General features: G+C 39.8%; 1 protein-coding gene across 4 annotated transcripts in view; it reads left to right on the top strand.

The window, feature by feature from the left end:
- Positions 1–19,398, top strand: part of UVRAG (UV radiation resistance associated) — a 100,319-nt gene that overhangs the window by 2,898 nt on the left and 78,023 nt on the right. For 3 of the 4 annotated variants that reach the window (XR_008746849.1, XM_027777872.2, XM_055802003.1), the window contains exons 2-4: positions 13,592–13,709; positions 15,129–15,163; positions 17,504–17,665. Coding sequence is in view for 3 of the 4 variants with exons in the window: in XM_027777872.2 (XP_027633673.2) it covers positions 13,592–13,709; positions 15,129–15,163; positions 17,504–17,665 (315 nt within the window). In the remaining variant the exon portion in view is untranslated. Of the gene's footprint in view, positions 1–6,469; positions 6,535–13,591; positions 13,710–15,128; positions 15,164–17,503; positions 17,666–19,398 lie in introns of all 4 variants that reach the window. The other variant, XM_013305704.3, reaches the window with a different exon arrangement.

Here is a 19,398-nt window from a genome sequence, read left to right as displayed (position 1 = left end):
GCATTACCTCTTCCTAGTTGCTCAATGCAAGAAAGCCAGGAGTGTTGTGATAACTTAGGGGTTTCTAAATGCTCAAAACAAACTTTTCAGCCCTGATGTTGTAAGCAGCTCAAAGCAATGTGGGCGTGAGCGAGCCAGACCTTTCAGACTCTTATATTCTTGATGGAAGCAGTTGGACAAAACCCCCGCAGTCTTAACATAGAGAGCCAGTCATGCTACAGTCAAATGATCTGTTTAATGTTGCTGTGCTAATTGCTGACAAAAACAGCTGTCATGTGTGGTTGTCAAGAGACAGGAAAGCCTGTCTTCGTGGACTTAAGAACTAGTGCCTCCAGGACTTCAGACTTTTCCTTCAGGCTGAAATTGATAAGATTTTACTATCAATTCCAACAGAGAGATTGAAGCTTTTAACGAACAGTGAGATAGTGTTTGGAGACCTGCAAGCTGGAACTTGAACTGCAGGTACTGTTGTACAAACAGCTGTACTGATGCACAGTTTGTGGTGAGTCATTAGGGAATTGTAAGGAAGAAAAAGACCCCTTTTTTTTTTTTTTTTTTTAAACAGATGATTTCCAGTTAGTCTGTGGTTCAGGCATTCAGTCAGATCCATGTCCGTAGACTGAAGCATCCCTCATGCCTAGATGGCCAGCCAGGGCATGCATAAACTATAGGTATAATTGGTTTTGGGTGGAGCAGAGGAGGATCCCTCAGAAATAATGGCTAGAACCATTTTAGAAAATGACAAAAATGCCCCCTGCTGCTTTATTGTGATAAAAATAGAGAGCAGAAGAAAAGTGAACAAAACTGGACATGGATTCCAGTGTAGCAGGTGAGTACTAAGTCATATGTGTCGCAGCCTAGCACTTGTGTGACTTGGCTGATTGCAAAGTATTTCAGCAGCTTGTTCCTGAGTGGTCTGACTCTACAGCAACTGCACAGAAAACTCTCTCATCAGCTGGTTGCATTTCTGCTACCAGTACTTGCCAGTTGTAAGCTAAAATGTTTGGTCTGCATGTGCTGCTAATTTCCAATGGCCTGATTGATGATCAGTTGCAAGAAGCTTTCTTCTGAAGTAAGCCATAGACGATCTTCCGAATTATAGGGGAAAAACAGTATGTGATATTTAGACTGTATATAAGGTAGCCCTGTAATGGGACCACAGATCATGTGCATTTTTCCCCAGAAAACTGTTTAACTCTTGGACCCACATTAGTGATACCTTGGTGTAAACAATTTTCTGCTCACTGGAGATAACCGGGGTAATGGGTGTGGGGGGAGCTAGATATTATAGATACTAGGGGATACACTAGGAGCTGTACACAGCTGTTTTCCATCAGAAGTTTTAGTTCCAGTTTAGTGTCAGTCAATCACATTTTGGTTTGCCCTCTGTAGTGATGCCCAAGGTGGGTCTCCAAGATGAGCTGCTCAAAGACTTTGGATGTATTGTGTGGAAGGGTGCACATGAGGGAGCTGGATACACTGGTGAATATGGATGTGGTGGTAAGAAGGGTAGGGGTAAACTGCCACAGTGCACAGCTGTGAACAGTGTTAGATCAAATTCCAGGTGACCCAATATCTTCTGTATCTTCCAGTTCATAGACCTATTTTGTCAGATGGTGAAAGTTCTTACGTGGAAGGAAGCGGCAATGAGCTTTCAGCCACAGGCATCAGAAGTAGGTGTTTGGGGCAGGGCAAAACAGAGCAAACAGTGAAACTCCCCAAGGACACTCTGTAGTTTCCATTCACTGTCAGACTGGGATTCATAAAGAACCAGTTGGAGTTTGATGGATTTCTAGGAGCTGGAGAGCAATGCTTAGCAAACGTGGCTCTTGTGGCTTCCATACTAGCTTAATTGTGGAAGCAGTCTAGCTCACATAGTGTGAAACAGAGGTCTGAGATTAAGGGCAGAGGCCCTGAACTGGTTCCATGATGAGCCATGTGAGGCTTCCTTGCACTCTGAACTTCAGCAAACCGCAGGGCATCACATTTGTTTATAGTCAGTATCGGTACAGACTTGTCAGACTAGATGCATGTTGGTTTCATGAAATGCATGTTGGCATTTCCAGTAGCTGGGTGAAAGTGTCATGTGGGCAGGATATGTTTTCTCCCATCCCACCACTGCTCAAACAATGGGTTATCCCCATCCTAAACCTGTTTGGCAGGGAAGGGTCCTTTGTTTTGGATATTAAAGATTAAAATCTAATTTAAGAATTGAAAACCTTCTTTCAGCCAAGCAAAGTTCTGGAGCAGACCCCTTACTGGTAGGAAGAAAATCCCCCTAAATCTACTTTGAACATGAAACTATGCTGTAATGTCTACCTTCTGTGAACTGGTTGACTGTAATAAAGGTATTGAATTCAAAGACCATGAATGTCCTTTTCAGGTTTATGCTCTTATTCTGTGCACCTTCCCATAAAGAAATGAGAAGTTGATGACAAGACCTAAATGTCTCATTGATGACCGCAGCAGTGAAGACTATCCATTCTGTAAAATTTCTTGTACAAGAAATCATTACATTCAGCTGCATTTAAAGAAATGATATATACTAAACATCTAACAGTCTCTGAGCTGTTGGGATTTTAGTAATTGCACAAGCATAATGTACGCGCTTCAGAAATTTGCATTGCTACCCTGTTTGAATGCAGGATGCAAAGGAATGGGAGTCAGGAGTGAGGTGAACTTTAAAACAGAAGGTGTTTTTTCTTCTGAAAGTACTTCTGGATTCCAATAGTAAATAAAACTGTGTTTTCAGCGGTTGGAAGTGACAATTCAGTACCTTGGGTATATGTTTAGATACTTGAGGTGATCCAGGCGAGTAGAAGTAAAGCAACACGGGAAGAATATTGGTGAATTAGAAGGCTAAAATTTCATAGTTACTTTCTTTAAAGATGCGTGCTGTTCATACACAACAACTTGGGTTACATGGTGGAAATGGGTGATTCAGTGTGCTGGCAAATGAGTTTGAGAGTGTTTGTATGTGGGAGAAGTGAAGAACGCTACTGTATGGTCTGAGCGCTGCATGCGAACTGGTTTTCCAACTAAAACAGTGTGAAAAGAGCATCTGTTTTTGAAATAGTTTTATATAACTAGTGATATATGTCTTCTACTGTGTAATATGAAAACAAAGACTGAGTCTTAAGTATTTTACTTCCTCTTTCCTACTAAATATGCTGGGGGAAATCAGAATAGTGGGTGGAAAGTGTCATATTTGAGTATTGCTTTCACTTCTTTGACATGCACGGTCTTTAAATGCTGAGTGGGGATGGAGGGAAGCACTGCTCCGGTAAAATTTAAGTATTGACCTAGTGATCATACACAGCTGTGTCCATGTCCAGCCGTATCAATGTCTAGTGTTTGTTGGAGATGATTGGGAGGAAATAGTTGGCTGTTAATCTGGGGATAGACTTTTTCTGTCTGCAGGGTACTGCAGTATTTTTCCTAAAGAATGCAAGTGTGTTTTGCAGTCTGAATGATCTGTTGATAAGTTAGAGATTGTTCTGTCAGAAAGCTGTAGTAAATCAGTTTCGATGCTTTATTCAGGAGATTTGTAGGGGATTAGGGAATGGTTTTAATTGAAAGAAAGGTCTTGGTAGCTGTTAACTAAAAACTTGTTTCTTATGAAGAAAGGCTTACTGGTTTGCCCTTGGTTTGTCATCCAGTAACATGATAAACATTAATATGCTTCAGGTTATTAATCAGCATATGCTGTTTGCTTGTGCAATGTAGTGTGTACTTAAAATCAAGTAGTTAAGGTTAAAAGTGCCTTTGCTTTGATTTTGTTGATGATTTTGTTGATGTTCCATAAGGCCCTGGTTAGTTTTGGGACCTTCCTTCTGAGCATAGTCTTATTTTTCATTGCTTGATTGGTATTCCCAGGTCATTCCCTCGGCTAATATGGACTAATGCTCTCCTGCCCAAGATAAGAGGCTTAAAGGACTTCTCTGAACTGTCACAGTGTTAATGAGGTGGGACTTGCACCCCAGTGTTCCATTTTCTACCCCATGGCATAGTTCCCATGTTTTGTCAAAAGAGGCAGTTAGAGTTTTGGTCTTTCATCTTCTAAATGGGTAAATATTTATTTAGACAAACTCAGAGGAAAACATCAATAAGGAAAGATGGTACTTCTAGCTGCTGTTTCTTAAAGGTCTCTGTTAAAGATGGAAAGACTGTATCTAGTTCCTTGTTATTTGGATCTTATATAAACACGTAGCAAAAGGAGCTTTGTGTGCCCAGTGGTTAGTGCTTGTAAGATTTTCTTAACCTCAGTTTAGAGAATTTTTTTTTTTTTTTTAGGGTGTGCTGACAGTTTATTTTCTTCAGAGTTGTGGCTATTGCCAGCTTGCTTGGTCTGTCGCTCTTGATGTTGTAGTGACCATAACCAAACACAGAAACAGTTGAAACAGTACACAAAAAGAACTTAATTTGCCTAAGTCCTGGTATGGCTTAAGATTTTGCTTCTGAACCCTTCCTGCCAACTTTATATTTAAGTAAATTCTGTGTGTTGAGTCATGTTCTGTTACACCTAACAAGCTATCCTGTTTGTATCATAAGACTGAATACCCATGTCTTCTATACCTGTCCTTACCTCATGATTTAGATAACAGGCTCTTTCAGTCTTTCTGCAGAGACAAGCACAAATTTTTTGTGGAAGGAAGGACGAGGAAACATAAAATTAGTGAAGAGTGTGAACACTGTGGGCTTGCATTGAATATCAGTTTTAGTCTTGGTTGTCTCGATGGTTTTGAGTGTAAAAATGTGGTATAGATTTTCCACATGTGGTTATGGTGTACAAAGAGATTTCTTGCACCTGGTGGAAGTTACCAGCCATTTACATAATTGATTTGAGGTAGAAGTTGAGTTCTGAGTTGCTCCCCAGTGTAAATTCAGTTATTTAGTGAGGAAACAGTTTGGTGGGGTAGCTACTAAAGAGAGGGTGCAAGGGAGGATAGACAGAAGGATGTAGCTACCTCGGAGTAATATGTAACTGTCTTGGCTAATTATGTAATAACTGAAAGAAATTATCTGAATTATTTTCTGATACTACTGTTGCTGTTTTAATTAGCATTAAAAGAGCAAGTTGGGCCATTGACGCATTTTGTTAGATGCAAAGTTGACTTCACGTGTTTCATTCTTTAACTCTGGGTTGAGCTAATGAAGGGCTGTTTTATGTTCAAGTAGCTTGAGAATAATAATACTTCTGCATGGGCCATATCAAGTATAGAAGTGTTCCTTATACTTCCTCTTTCACTTTCTCCCTATACAAATTAGGGAAGGCTCAGTGCCTTTTAGAAAACATCTTCCATTTGCTGACTGACCTTGTTGAAACTTAGTGCAGTACAGAAGCAGGAGTAGTTGTGGGGGAGTGTGGGTGATTAGAAACCTGTATTGAGCCTTAATGTGTTAAAGTGAAAGCTTCATAGGAATCTTCTAAGGCGAGCCTTTCAAAAGCCTCTCAGATGCCCCTAAGTGTAAAGGAAAGGAAGCACCTTGATTTAAGGAACTGTAAACTAAAATTCACAATTGTACATCTGTGATGACTTTGAGCCTGTGATGAAAGTAGTTTGGACTCTGCTTGTGGTCACTTAGTCTGGGTAAATCACATGGCACAGATTCAATTTGTCTCTTCCTTGCATCAAATCTTAAGAAATGTGAGGGAAGAAAGTAGCATCTTCACAGGAAAAAATACAGTGAAATTCTACTGTGCGTCTTTGAACTGGTGTTGGCCTTGCATATGATTGATAGCAGGCATAACTTTTTAAAGACTATTGCCAGAAAGTAGCACTGAACTAATGATGGTTGTGTAGCTCTGCGGGCCTTGCTGTCTTCAAGTGTGTGCTGGAAGGACATTAAAATAATTCCAAAAATTCCTTCTGGTGTGTCCTACAAAATTGCACATCAAATGCTTCTGCTTTGCTTCTGAAGTAGATCTGAAGTTGCATGTGATTCTCTTAACTCTGAGCTGAACTGTGGAAAACTATTTAATTACAAAACTTACAAATCTTCCTAGCAAGTGTGTAAACTGGAGTACAAGCATTTTCTTGTCCCTCCTGTGGTTTTAAGTAACAACACATCTGAATAGTATCTAAACTTCCTACTGTACGTTTCTTTGATATTAAAAGCTTTGTGTACTGCAGCAGACTTGACCCAAACCTTCTGTGAGGTACTTTTTTTTTTTTTTTTTTTTTTGGTAGTGGAGTCTATCGAATTGGAAAACAAGGCAGCTTGAAAACTTTATATAAAATTGAATTAAATATGAATTCTTGTCTACCATTTGACTTCCAGGAACTCAGATCACATGATTGCTACTTAATATTCTAACTGGTATGGATAGGTGAAAGCAAGTAGTTCGTGAAAATCTGAGGAGTAGGAAGTTGTAATAATGAGGTGTAGAACAGCACTGGGATAAGTAATGCTGATGTTGGCTAAATACGTTTTGTATTTTGATAGATTTTGTGTTTGTTTTTTTTAGAGCTGGAGCATCTATGCTTTTCAAGAAGAGGAAAAAAACCACCCAAAACCCTCAACCTGACTGCTGTGAGCTAGAGCCCTGTGGTTTTTTTGTGACTTAATTATGAGAAGTATTCAGAGAACCAAACAGCTGACCTTGCAAGATCAGTTCTCTTAAGTTCGAAGCAATTAGATTTGCTGTATAACGTTTGTGTTGCTAACTAATCTTTGCACCGCACTTTAATGTGAAAATACTTGGAAGGATTATGCTTAAAATCTTCCAGTGCAACTGTGGGTCATAAAGCAAGCAAGCTAGGAAACTCATGTGAAAGCTAGGTAAAACCAGAATACATACCAGCTTGTACAGAGGTCAGAGCTGATCCTGACCTGAAGAGAATTTATGGAATATCTTCCCTTGAAACAATTGGGAGGAGGGCAACAAGTGAAAATCAGAGATGGTGTCCAGAGATGAAGACTATGTCTTGGTGTTCATGTTAAAAAACCATCTGATAGGTAGGATGCTCCATTAAAGGCTAAATAAGGAGAATGGTCCTGAAATTGTAGCCAGTGTTGAAAGTCCTGTACAGTGTGTTTTCTGGAGGAAAAAATGATTGCTTGTTAGGTATTTGGGCCTCTGTGAGAGCCCTGAGTGGTAACTTGCTTTTGACAGCTTTGAGCTTTCAAAGTATGTTCTGTAAATTTCAGCTTTGCTTGTGCAAGATGGCTTCCCAGCCTTCTTACACTGGTTTTACCCTGGTATTTACACTTCAGGCAAAAGTAAGGTCGTGGGGTTTTTTTGTGGTCCCGTCCCCCGTCCCCCCCCCCCCCCTTGCATTGCTCTTTGTTGAAACAGAAATGCTCTCTTGAACCCATCTGATGCTTTGCACTTTACACAGGTTATATGGGATGTCACCAGGAATATGAAGGTGGTGGGATGGGGGGGAAAAAAGCCTTTTCCAGTCCAGCACCAGATTTATAAAATTTTCTCCCTTGTCAATTGAATTTAAACTTTATTCTGAAAAATTTATTCAAATTTAATAAGTTGTTTAAAAATTAGACTATTCCAACAGAATTTCTGAAACTTGCTCACGAGTATGGGTGCAGTAGGCCCACTGTCATTCTTTTACTAACATCTAGAAATTTTCAACCTAACCACCCTTTCACAGAGGGGGCTGTTTGATGGCATCTTGGATGGCTGTGCTGGGAGAAACTAAACTGCCTGCCTTACTTATGTTTAGATGCTTTTTTGACACTTTTGCAAACTAATCTGTCAAAGTGCTCTTGTTTCTGCTAGGAGCAAGAATTTGTGAATGGTTTTACTGAAAGGGACAGTGATAAAGAGGGCAGACCATGCAGCCGGGAGCGAGGGTGGGAAGAGGCAGATGTGGGACAAAAAGAAGACAGACCTCCCCGTTTTCTCAGCAGTGAGCCATTAGGTTGACTGGGCCGCTAAAAAAATGATAGGCTCCATCCATGTGATAAAGAATAGGCTTAGCTGTTGCCTGTATTAATGACCTGAGCTTCACTATTCATACTTGGAGCCTGAGCTAGTAAGTGTGGTAGATCAGTAGTGAAGATAGAAAAACGGTGTTTGGCTGTGTTCTCATCCAGATTGGATATACTTATGTTTTTTTCCCAAGGCCATCAGTTTCTTGTAAGAGAATAATAAAGTGGTTAAGATGGAAGAGTCGTCAGAACTCTTGTGCTTGTTTTTGCCACCCATTATGTGACCTTGAACACATAATTGTGAAATTCCACAAATACTTTAGGCTGTTGTAGGTAGTCGCTGTTCTTGTGGTTCCATCAACAATCCAGACCTTATGTTAACAACCGCACACTTTTCTGTCTTGTTTTGACTTAAAACCTTTTCTTCCCTGCCCCCCCCTCCCCAGTCTTTGCAGTGATTTTCATTAATGGGACCAGATTGTTAGACCACAAAAAAACCCCAAACCCCCACCAAGCCCAACAAAACCCCAAACAAACAGTGAATAGCTTTGTCACTTCAGTTTCTGAGGCCTGGAGGGAAGCAGAGAGTGTTGTCTGGATCAGTGTAAGCCATCAAGAAACTGCAGTGTTAAAGTCTGCCTGCTCCAACCTGCTTTTGTGGTGGGCACATCTGTGTAGCTGTAGGGAGCTGAATTGGAGGAACTTAGACAAGTTTCAAAGTAACATCTTTTTTGCCAGCTTGACCTTGGCTAAATTCTGTGACACTCATCCTGAGAGTGCGCAAATGCACAAGAAAGCATTGTGCAGGATGGGAACAAGTGTCTAGATGGAAAAAGTGGTATTTTAGGCAGAGGTAGTGAAAGATTACAGTATCTTAGTGTTGAGGGAACTAAAGCATGAAGGGACCGGGCAGTTTCAGTCCTTTAAACCTCAGAAGACTTGGTAGATTTATAGAGTTCTGAGATCATCTGATGAAAAAGCAAAGTATTAACAAGGTTGTTGATCAAAATACTTTATTCTGTGGTGGTCTGACTTGTTTATGGCCAGCAGTAGATCTGGAGAGGTTCCCAGAAAGTCATTGAATGTCACTAAATACATTAAACAACTGATAATAGTTCTTCAGAATGATAACTGAGTGCTTTTCTTAAGTAATAAGACGACCCCTGACTTTTGAGAGAAACTGAGCATGGATGGCCTCACAGCACTCCGTAGCAGCTCTTGTCAAGATGCTGCTGTTGAATTCCGGGAAGCTGGTTTTGTGGCTATGCAGGCATGAGGGATGAAACCTGATGGCAGGCTCTGCTCTTCTGATCTCTTGTAAAGAGATCATGATCGTCTTTTCTATATATCGTGGGGATAGCTGTATGCTTATAACCTGTGACATCTTTACCTCCAGCAGTGTTGTTAAAATATAAGCTACTACTCAGGAGTTCTTCTAAGGGACAATTAGTGGATCTCTTCTCTTGTTTTGTAGTCATTTATTTTCAGGGTAGAAGGAAGCACTAACTTCTTTTGTGTAGGTCAGCATAGGGTTGCTATATAGGAATTGCTTTTACTGAGTTGAAACTTAGATTGGCAATTAAATAAAATGATAACAAGGCTTACCATGTAATTTCACTGCCTCATTGACTTTCTTGGGATTTGCAAAGGACTAGGACAATTGCGGTAATCAACATAACTTCTGTGTCACCACCCCCCCCTCCCCCGAGAAAGTCGTTAAACCTGCTCCCCTACTCTGCTAAGCAGTGGTCCAGGCATGTCATCATTCAGGCTGTGTGCACTAAATTCAGAGCGGCTGGAAAAGTTAAATACCCTTTTTAATGGTATCAGTTGTGCTTGTCAGAGCTAACTTAAATCAGTGCTCAGCTGAAAAATAGTTTTTTTTTTTTCAGCAGGCTGTCTTATTAAGATGCCTGGTGTAGTGTCTGAGATCTTCAGGACTGTGTTGCTGATACTGTCAACTGAGGAGATAGCATTGAAAATTATACTCATCTGTATATTTTGCTTATCTATCTTTATGAAGGCAAATCCTGCACTATCAGCTTGCAAACACAGCTGGCCTTTTTTAATTTATGTGACTCATGAGGTTGTCAAAGCACTTATGTTTTTTAGCACTTGTATTTTGATTTTTTTTTTTTAAACTAGGCTTTTTGGAATGGTTCTTCTGGTTGCAGAGCATCTCATCTGTGGGGGTTCCTTCCTTGTGATGAGGATTTCTTGATACCTTTCTATAAAGAGCAAATAGTTAAAACTAGTGTTTAATGAGAAGTGATAACTCTTTCCCATTTCGCCTAAAAGAAAAAGGAAATGAAAGAACTCTGGATTGTTTGCAGTTACTGTGTTCAGTGTAAAGTGTAATGGTTCCTTTCTCTGTGCAGAGTTGCTTTTGCAATTTGAAATGCACTGATACCTCATTGTGAACCACTTCTTACTTGGCTTGTAAAAGTGCCAGGCTGTATATAGCTCTGCACATATTTTAGGCTGGTGATTTTATTTAAGCAGTCCTGTCTGCCTTTGGCTGCTGGTTGCTGCTCTGTCTCCAGCACAGCTGCTTGTACAGTCACATTGTGAACCTTATTGAGGAACTGATCTGGTGAAACTAACCCAGTGAAAGAGAGAGGTGGTTCGTTTTCATCCAGCTCAGCTCCCTGGTGTGATACACTGAGCAGCTGCACAAGTGCTTATTGATGGTGGTGCAGATGAGGAGGGTGATGCAGCAGCTCGAATAAGTGGTGTGGGTTAGCAGCAGGGCCTTTTGGCTGATGCCAGTGATAGCTGAACTACAACACAGTAGGGTTTTTGTTTTGTGTGTTCTAACATCTTGAGCAAAAATTATATGAAACACATAAGAGGTACCACTTAGCAGATTTGAGAATTCCCTCAAAATAATACGTACTGTTTTTCACAGAACAGCTGCAAGTTGATGAAGAATTTTAGAGCCTATTTGAATTGTCATCTGGCTATGTCTTTGTAGCTGATGGTCTCCTGGCTAAAGCTGATTATCTTTGCTCAGGAGAGGGTAATTATCTCTGCTGCCTCTTGTAGAGTTCTGAGGAAATCTGAATAATGCAATATATCTTCAGTCACAATGTAGTGAGCAAAATGGAAGGTTTATTTTCAGGATCCAAGCCCCTCTGTCATCATGACCTCATACTGAAGAATGTGAACACAAAAATTGTCCATGTAATTGGAAACTTGCTCCCTATCAGCTAGGCTAAATGGACAAATAATCAGACAGAAGGGAGGGGGAGAGTGATGACCAAGTTGGAGATTTAAGTAGACATTCATTAGCTGTTGCATGTTGAGTTCTGAACTGTGGTGTGGCCTCACAGCTCCAGCTTTGTTGTTCCTCCTCCAACTGGTTTGGGACAATTGAGACTTTAGATTATAGGATAAATTCCAAATTTTGAAGGGTGCAAAGAAGTCACAAACCATGGAGATAAGGACTCTGCTCTTGTCCAGAGCTGCAGCTGTAGGTTGCGACACTACAGCTTTTTCCAAACCTTGCTGCCCATAGTAAAAGATGAAAAACTTGTGTGGCTTTGCTTGAGGGCTACTTCATTGTAACGTACTACTTAAACCAGGCATGCAAGTAATTGGTGATCCTAAAAAGACCTGTAGAATGTTGCCTTCTTTGTTAGATGCTATGTGAGCTATTCTTCTTAGGTTATAAGGCATTTAAAAAGAAAGAAATAAAAAATGAAGGGGGGAATGAGCATGATAATTTATTTGTATGCTACTGAAGTTAATTAAAGGAGAGAGATGGCAGATAAAATGTTTGAATCATTTTTATAGGGAGTGCATTGTATGTTCAAAGACCTTTCTTAATGAGTGTCTTAAGTTGCTCATAAAAATGGCCAGCAAAACTGAAGAGCTTTGTTAGATTTGAAATAATATACAAGGTATATATAGTTTTAGTTTTGGGTTTAAGTGTGGCTTAAATTTTTCTGTTGACATTCCTGATAGCAATTTCTAATAAAGTAAGGCCACGTAGTTCTGCAGTTACGCAGCTTAGAAAGTTTTTTGTGTTTTTTTAAATTGTTTTGTATTGCATATATATACTAGACATATCTGGACATCCCATTCCAGGCTCTGTTTTTAGTCTAATTCATAAGTAGACTTTGCAGGAATGAATCTACTGGTGGTTTTGAGTCTGTCATGTGAACACAGAAATGCAATGTTCTAGAGCTTTCCAGGAAGGAAAAGTAATACATCACTTAAATGATATTAAGTAATATAGAGTGTCATACTGTGATTCCAAAACAGGTGATGGCCTTTCAAGTCCTGTTAAAAACTTTTAGGACAAGCTGCAAACAGAAAAGTTGTTTCTTGGTTTTAAATGTATTTTAACTCTCCTGTTAGTCAATGCAAAAGTGTTTCTTAAGGTGGACCCAGACTTAAAAATTAACAAGCTTTTGGGAGAAAGTAGTATGCTGTAAAATGAACTCTGCGGTAAAAGAATGCATGAAACTAGTTGTTTGAGGCCTGTAGGTTGTTTGCGGTGATCCAAAAAGGATGGGGAGGCATTTGTTAACATACTTATGGTGGATCGGTGAGACACTGGTAGGTTGAGGGATTGACTGGGGGAACGTGATACTGAAGGATTTGGTGAGAACTTTATATATTTGAAGTGGCAGTATGCTGAGTGCCAAGTTCACAGTAGTCTGTTTCAAGCACGCATGAGTTTTCAAAGCTAAAATAAGAACCACAGCTAAGCGATGACTTAAGAGTGACTGGAAAGTCCTATGAAATTACTTTGTTAACTAGTTAAATTTAACAGTAAGTTAATGTTAGATATTCATCAAAGATGGAGGGTGTAGTATGCTTTGAAGTTGAGGATTGTAGCCACAGCTATTAAAGCTGTTTGGCACTTGGAGAGAGGTGAGGAGAGAGATAAATTGATTCAATGTGATGATTTTCATTCAAGATACAGTATTGTAGCAAACTAACATAATATTGGAGTTGGATGAAATCACTTAAACTGAAGATTTTAGTGACATATTATAGCATGTTCAATCCAAGAGGAAAGGACTGAGTTATCCAAGCAGATGGTAGCTGACAGACATTAAAGATTCGACTGTGCCCTGAATTTTCCCTGAAAATCTGGATATGTCTTTCTGACGTATTTTATTTAAGGTTGTTAGAGCAGTTTCCAGGTTTACTGTGAATTCAGGAAGCTTTCTTCAGCCAGTTACTTATGGCTCTGGATTAAGTGGTGGTTTATGTTGGAGTTCTTTGTTCGCTAGTGCTTGTTGAAAATAGCTTTGGCTAGAAAATGTTTCCAGTGTGGTGATGCAGAACACCTGGGTGATACTGCAGCTGTTTGATGCTGTGTCACATATTTGCTTGAAACAGCTTTGAATAGTTCAGTGTACTTTATAGACATGTGGAATAAAAATTACATATAGGACACAAGAATAGCTTGTCTTGTGTATCAGTGTTGCTTAATCTGAGCTCATAGGTGCTAGTTGTGGCTTGTGCATTCAGTTTCCTATGGCTTTGCTGAGCGCTTATTGTTTAGATTGGCTTTCTGCAAAGAAAATTTTTTTCCCTAATAAGTGTTTATTGGGATTTTTTTGACAAAGGTACTTTAGAAATCATGAAAATGCTTTGACTAAAAAACAAATAAAAATTGTTTTGAATTGGTTTCAGTCTAAGAAAGTTCTTTAACTATTTAGGGCTTTTTTCTTATTTTTAGCGCCGACTTCGTCATCTTCGGAATATTGCTGCACGTAACATTATCAATAAGAATGGCTACCGCCTCTTGGATACGTACTTCACTCTTCACTTGTGTGATAATGCCAAGATATACAAAGGTAAACCAGGCTTGCTATCAACTTTTTTACTAGTTAATCTTTGAATTCTTATGATATGAATTCTCTGGCCTTTTTTTGCCTTGACAACCTGCTGCCGTTATTTGTATCACATGTACTAACACTGACGAAGAGCTCTTTAGTTTCATGAACTTCATAAGAGCTTTAAGTGTTAGCAGCCAAGGAAGTAAAACAGATGACAGATTTGGTAGAGTCTCTTAAGTCAGCCTCTTTTTGTCATTGGTATCCTCTCCCCCCACTGATAACTTAAGAAACTCGTGAACTTCCAAGAGCACAGAAAAGTTAAAGCTTTTGGAGCCTTAGTTGCTTTTTGTGGGGGAGAGTGTTCCACTCTTTGTGTACCAGTTATTTTATGGAGCATAAACCAGCACTTACTATTACCAAAGTTTTCCAAAAATAGAATTGTCAGCCAATGACATGAAGCATCCAGGCATCTGTTCGGCTGTTGAGTGTTAGATCTCATTTCTCTTTACATAGCAGTGGAAAGCAAAATGTTATAGCTCTTCGTTATAGAGACATGTTATTAAAAATACATTTTTATACTCCTTTTGATATGATTGACAGTTGGAGCTTTGCAAGCAAATTTTGTTTTTGTCATAATTTTTATTTTTAGCTAGTTGAACCTTGCTTTTTTCCAAGGTCGCTGTTTTAGAAGGACAAGAATACATAACTTGAGCTTGCTCCCTGGACTTTCTTGTGGTGGTTTGTTGAACCTGTAACCGATCACCGTTTATAGAGTAGTTCATGTAAGAGACTGTTCTGCATTCCATAGAAGCTTTATTCTTGGCCTCTAGTGAACTGAAGGATATTTGTATAAAAACTGTATTCCAGCCTCCAGAGCTGTCTCCTTAAAGACTTGAAGCTCTTATGGTGGCTGGGAGAGCTAAGCTCCATGTGTCAGCAGTTGCTTGGTTCCATTTAAATACAGGGTACTTGGCACCTCTGAGGTAACTTGGCTGTTCACTCTCTAAGCATCTGGAACAGGTCACCCATGCTCTTCAGGAAACCAGTGCAATTAGTTCATCTGTGCTGCACTCCTCCAGGAAGATGTTGTGTGACAAACTGGTCACTTTGTAAATGTCATACAAATATTGTAGAGTACTGGGGCATGTTCTTTCCCTAGAAACCAAAGCCTTAGTACATCTTGAGGGTTATCTTGGGTGTAAAGATGAAATGCTAAATTTAAATAATGACTTCTAATAATTAAGTGTGAATGAGTACTTTTAATCAAAAGCATGACTGCATTTTGAAGTCTTTCTCATGAATCTGTTGCTGATAAACTAGACCCACTAGCATTTGTCTTTCATGAGTATTACTTCAGCTTTTCCCATTTCAAATATTCAGATTTGTATTGGTATTTAAGTTAATCTAAAGGTGTTTTTTTATTCATTTTTTCTTTAGAATTTTATAAGAGTGAGGTGATCAAGAATTCTCTGGTAAGTAACTTTAATATGGAAAAACTTTCTTTTAAAAATTGTGTATTTATTGCAGTATTTTAATTTCTCTGCTTAATACTGTAACTCTTAAATGTGTATTTCCACTCTTCAGTTGTGCTAGGAGCCTCATGATATTGTTCTCCTTTTCATTTTCTTTTCACAAGGGTTGTAATAGCGAGTTACTGAATAGTAAAAATGCATGTTCATTTTAACAGCTGTGGAGCGGTGGTCTGTTGGTACTTCTGTAGATAGGGCTAAACACTCCAAGGGTAGGGCTTTTTCTTGTGAAAACTATTCAGTGCTCAGGTTAAGCCTTACAATAAATTTCCATTTTAAATATTGAGAACACTAAGTAGGCAAAGTAATGTTAGCTAGATTTTTACTGGTTTAACTTCTTTCAGCATCTGAGAATTGTAGGCATCGTAACTCAGGTTTATTTACAGTTCACGGGGTGTATTTTTTTTGCTGTTCTTGCTGATGCTAGCAACAGAAACAGCTGCTTTTTACTTCAGTGTCTGCAAATTGCTTATTCAAGGAGCACTTGTATATCACTTTGGGTGTTCAGCTTCATTAGAAGCTCATGCTGTGCAGTTTAGCAACCTTGGTGTAGAAGCAGAGGCCCTGCTTGCAACACCCAAATAAGGGGAGAGTCAAACAGTGCTGCAGAATATACCACTGATTTCTTTGAACATCATTTTTTATTGTATAAGTGAGCAGTAAGGAACATGTACCTGCATATGTAGACATGTATAATCTTTGAGGAGCCGATGGCTTTAAGAAACTGAAATTTGAAAACAGAGTTTCTAAATTTTCCAGTTCAGATCAGTAAAGGGACCAGAACTGAACAGTTTATTACAGCTGAGAAGGGGTAGGTCTCTTTGTGGGAGCAGGATGTTGCAAATATTGAGCGAGGGAATTTGAAAACATCTTGAACAGACTTTAATGTCTGTGTTAACAAGGTAGAACTGCACCATTTATAGCACACTGGGCTGTAAGTGCTTTGAAAACCTCCTGAATGGAGGAAAAGCTGTCTGCATCCTCATGATTGTTGTCTTGTTCAAGAGACAAGTTCCTTGAGACTTCATGATTTTGAGTTCTTCCTATTCTAAAAAGGAAAAGGAATAACAAAAAGGGAACCTAACCAAAGGGAACATGAGATGGAATGACAAAAATTCAAATAAAAGACATCTTGAGCAAATTCCGTACATCATTTATGGGTATTTTAATGAGCTGGTATTCATGTGCCTGAATAGCTACCAAATTTCCTTTCTCATTAGGAAATTTTGATTAATGCATTCCTTCTGTAATACTGGGTAGCTCTGCCACTCCCGTCTTTTCAGAGGCATCTTATTCTAAATTGCCTAACACCACTTCAGAGATGCTTGGCCTGTTCCAAGCTGCTTAAGCACTGGAAGGAAGAGCTTGTTCTTTCGTGGAATAGTGGGTTGCAGCCTTTTTTTTTGGAGGAGCTACCATTTCTGTGTGCAGTGGAGGAGGGAGATGGATATATATATATAAAGCGCTTTCCCACTTCAGCATTTGGGCACCCTGTGACTTATGGCCTGTGGAAGTCCTAAAGTTGGTATCTGGTCTGTAGCACTAGCAGCGTTGAATTGACTTTGTTGGATTGCAGCTTGGGCCAATTGTAACAGTTTCCATAAATCTTTAATTTAAATGTTGTCAGAGGTGAGTGCAAGTTCTTGGAACGCCTGTTGTTTGCAAATCTGAGTTCAACTGTAATAGATGTTTGTAGTTCAGCTTAAATGTATGCTGATTCTGTAAAGCTTGAGGTGCAAGTTGGGTCTCTTAGAGTGAAGAGGAGCTCTTGGTGACAACATTTGAGGATTGCGATCAGCATCAGTCAAGGAGGAGAAGAATGTGAATAAACATGTCAATAAACTATGCAAGCTTAATTACTAGGGAGTAGATCAATGTGGTAAAATTAATTTTACAATAGAAGCCATACGCTAGTGTTCAGAAGCTAAATTAAAACCTGAAAAGGAATGTTACTTCTCCTTTTAAAGTTCCTGATGGCTAAACTGAATTAGTGAATTCTGAAGTAAATTCTTCAACATCTTGGAAGGAAGCAGAGTCCACTCTGAGTTTCTGAAGTACCTTACAGCATGTAGCTTTTAACCCAGGAATTCTCTAGAAAACAGGATAAGGAAGCAGCAGAGCCTGTTGGCTTCAACTCTGTGTAGACCTTGAAATGGTAGGTGTTCATTATACTTAAGGTTTTTTTAAAACTTTTACATGGACTTTACTGCTTTCTGAACTGTCAATTTTAGGACTACTTTCAGCTTCTTTGAGGAGTTGTTATCCCTCTTTCAATACCTACAGAATCCGACATGGAGGAGTCTGGACTTTGGAATAATGCCTGATCGACTTGATACCTCTGTCTCTTGTTTTGTTGTGAGGATCTGGGGTGGCAAGAAGGAGCACTTTCAGCTTTTGATTGAATGGAAGGTCAATCTAGATGGGTTGAAGTACTTGGGCCAGCAGGTAATGTGGAAACAGTGTTTCTCAACTTGTTATGTAAGGCATTAAAACATCTGGATGAACAAATATATCGAATGCTAAGAAAGGCAATGAATGCATTTGAGGGGCATATTTTAAAGTCTGGTTGCAGAGATTTGTTAGCTTACCTCAGAGCTTTAAATCTTAACTAGCTGACTACTTTAAGCTACTGTTGTTGACTGAGCCTCTCAAGTGCTACTGCTAGCACTCGGTGCTTAAAATTGCAATGCCTCTATTCAAGGAAATGGCGATATGATTAGACATAAAATTAAATGAACATAGATCATAATGATTGTGTATATTACGGTTTTAGTCCATTCTCATGGTAATGACATGCCATTAGAGCGCTTCAGTCCACAGAGTTTATTGTATAAGATCTGTTTTATTCTGCAATTTGTCTCTTGCTGGCAGCCTTTTGAAAGAGGTGAGAAATTAGGTGTTTTCTGTATTGTGGAGCTTACAGTAGAAGTGGCTCAAAAAGAAACCCATATCAAATAAATAATAAACCCACCGAAAAATATGGTGCATTTTTGAATAAAATAGGTTGGCCTAATTGCAATGTGCACTTTTTGATTGATTAATTGATAGAACTGATTTAGAATAGATCAGTTTATTTCTCACTTTAAAATGATTTTTTTTTTTTTTTTGATTGGGATCTTTGAAAGCCTGGAAAGGAAGAAAGCTTTGTAGGGAATGACTCCTCTAGCTTCACATGGTGCATTGATCTTGGCCAGCACCCGCTGCACTGGTGGGCTGGTTGAGAGTCAGAAAAGAGAAGGTGTGGAAAAACGTGTGGGTTGAGATAAAGACAGTTTAATAACTGAAAGCAAAACCTTTGCAAAGAGTGACTCCTGTTTTCTACTAAGCATGATGTTATATGGTATGGAATATCCCTTCAGTCAGTTCAGGTCAGCTTTCCCAGCTGTGTCCCCTCCCAAGCTTTTGCATACCCCCAGGTGACTCGATGTGGGGGCAGAGTGAGAAACAGAGGAGGAGGTCTTGACACTGCAAGCACTGTTCAGCAGTAGCTGAAACACTGGTGTGTTACCAATGGTATCATAGTCACTGTTCTAAAACACAGCACCATACGGACTGCTATGAAGAAAATTAACTTCATTGCTGTCATACCCAGTACGTTTCACAGTGTAGCTTTTTTTTTCCATTTGACTGGACAGAAGAAATGGCTCCCTCAAGATTTTCCTCTAGTGCATGATTTTATTTGAAATAATGTTTCAGATTATTTCTGGGCAGAGAATAGATTGAGAGCAGCCCTGAGGAGAAGGACTTGGGGGTGTTCTTTGACAAGAGCCACAACATGACCCATCAGTGTGCGCTCGCAGCCCAGAAAGCCAATTGTACCCTGGGCTGCATCCTCAGCAGCGTGGCCAGCAGGTCCAGGGGGATGATTCTGCCTCTCTGCTCTGCTGACATGCCACCTGCAGTGCTGCATCCAGCTCTGGGGTCGCCAGCACAGGACACATGGTTGGGGGTGGGTTGGAGCAAGTCCAGAGGAGGCCATGGAATTGGTCAGAGGGCTGGAGCCCCTCTGCTGTGGGGACAGGCTGGGAGAGCTGGGGCTGTGCAGCCTGGGGAGGAGAAGGCTGCGGGGAGACCTTAGAGCAGCTCCCAGTGCCTGGAGGGGCCGACAGGAAAGCTGGGGAGGGGCTTTGGGCAAGGGCAGGGAGTGGTGGGACAGGGGGGAATGGCTTGAAGCTGAG

Source organism: Falco peregrinus, chromosome 4 (genome assembly GCF_023634155.1).
Source record: "Falco peregrinus isolate bFalPer1 chromosome 4, bFalPer1.pri, whole genome shotgun sequence".
Lineage (NCBI taxonomy): Eukaryota > Metazoa > Chordata > Aves > Falconiformes > Falconidae > Falco > Falco peregrinus.
The sequence above is the reverse complement of the archived record's forward strand: the minus strand, read 5'-3'. Positions and strand labels throughout refer to the sequence as shown.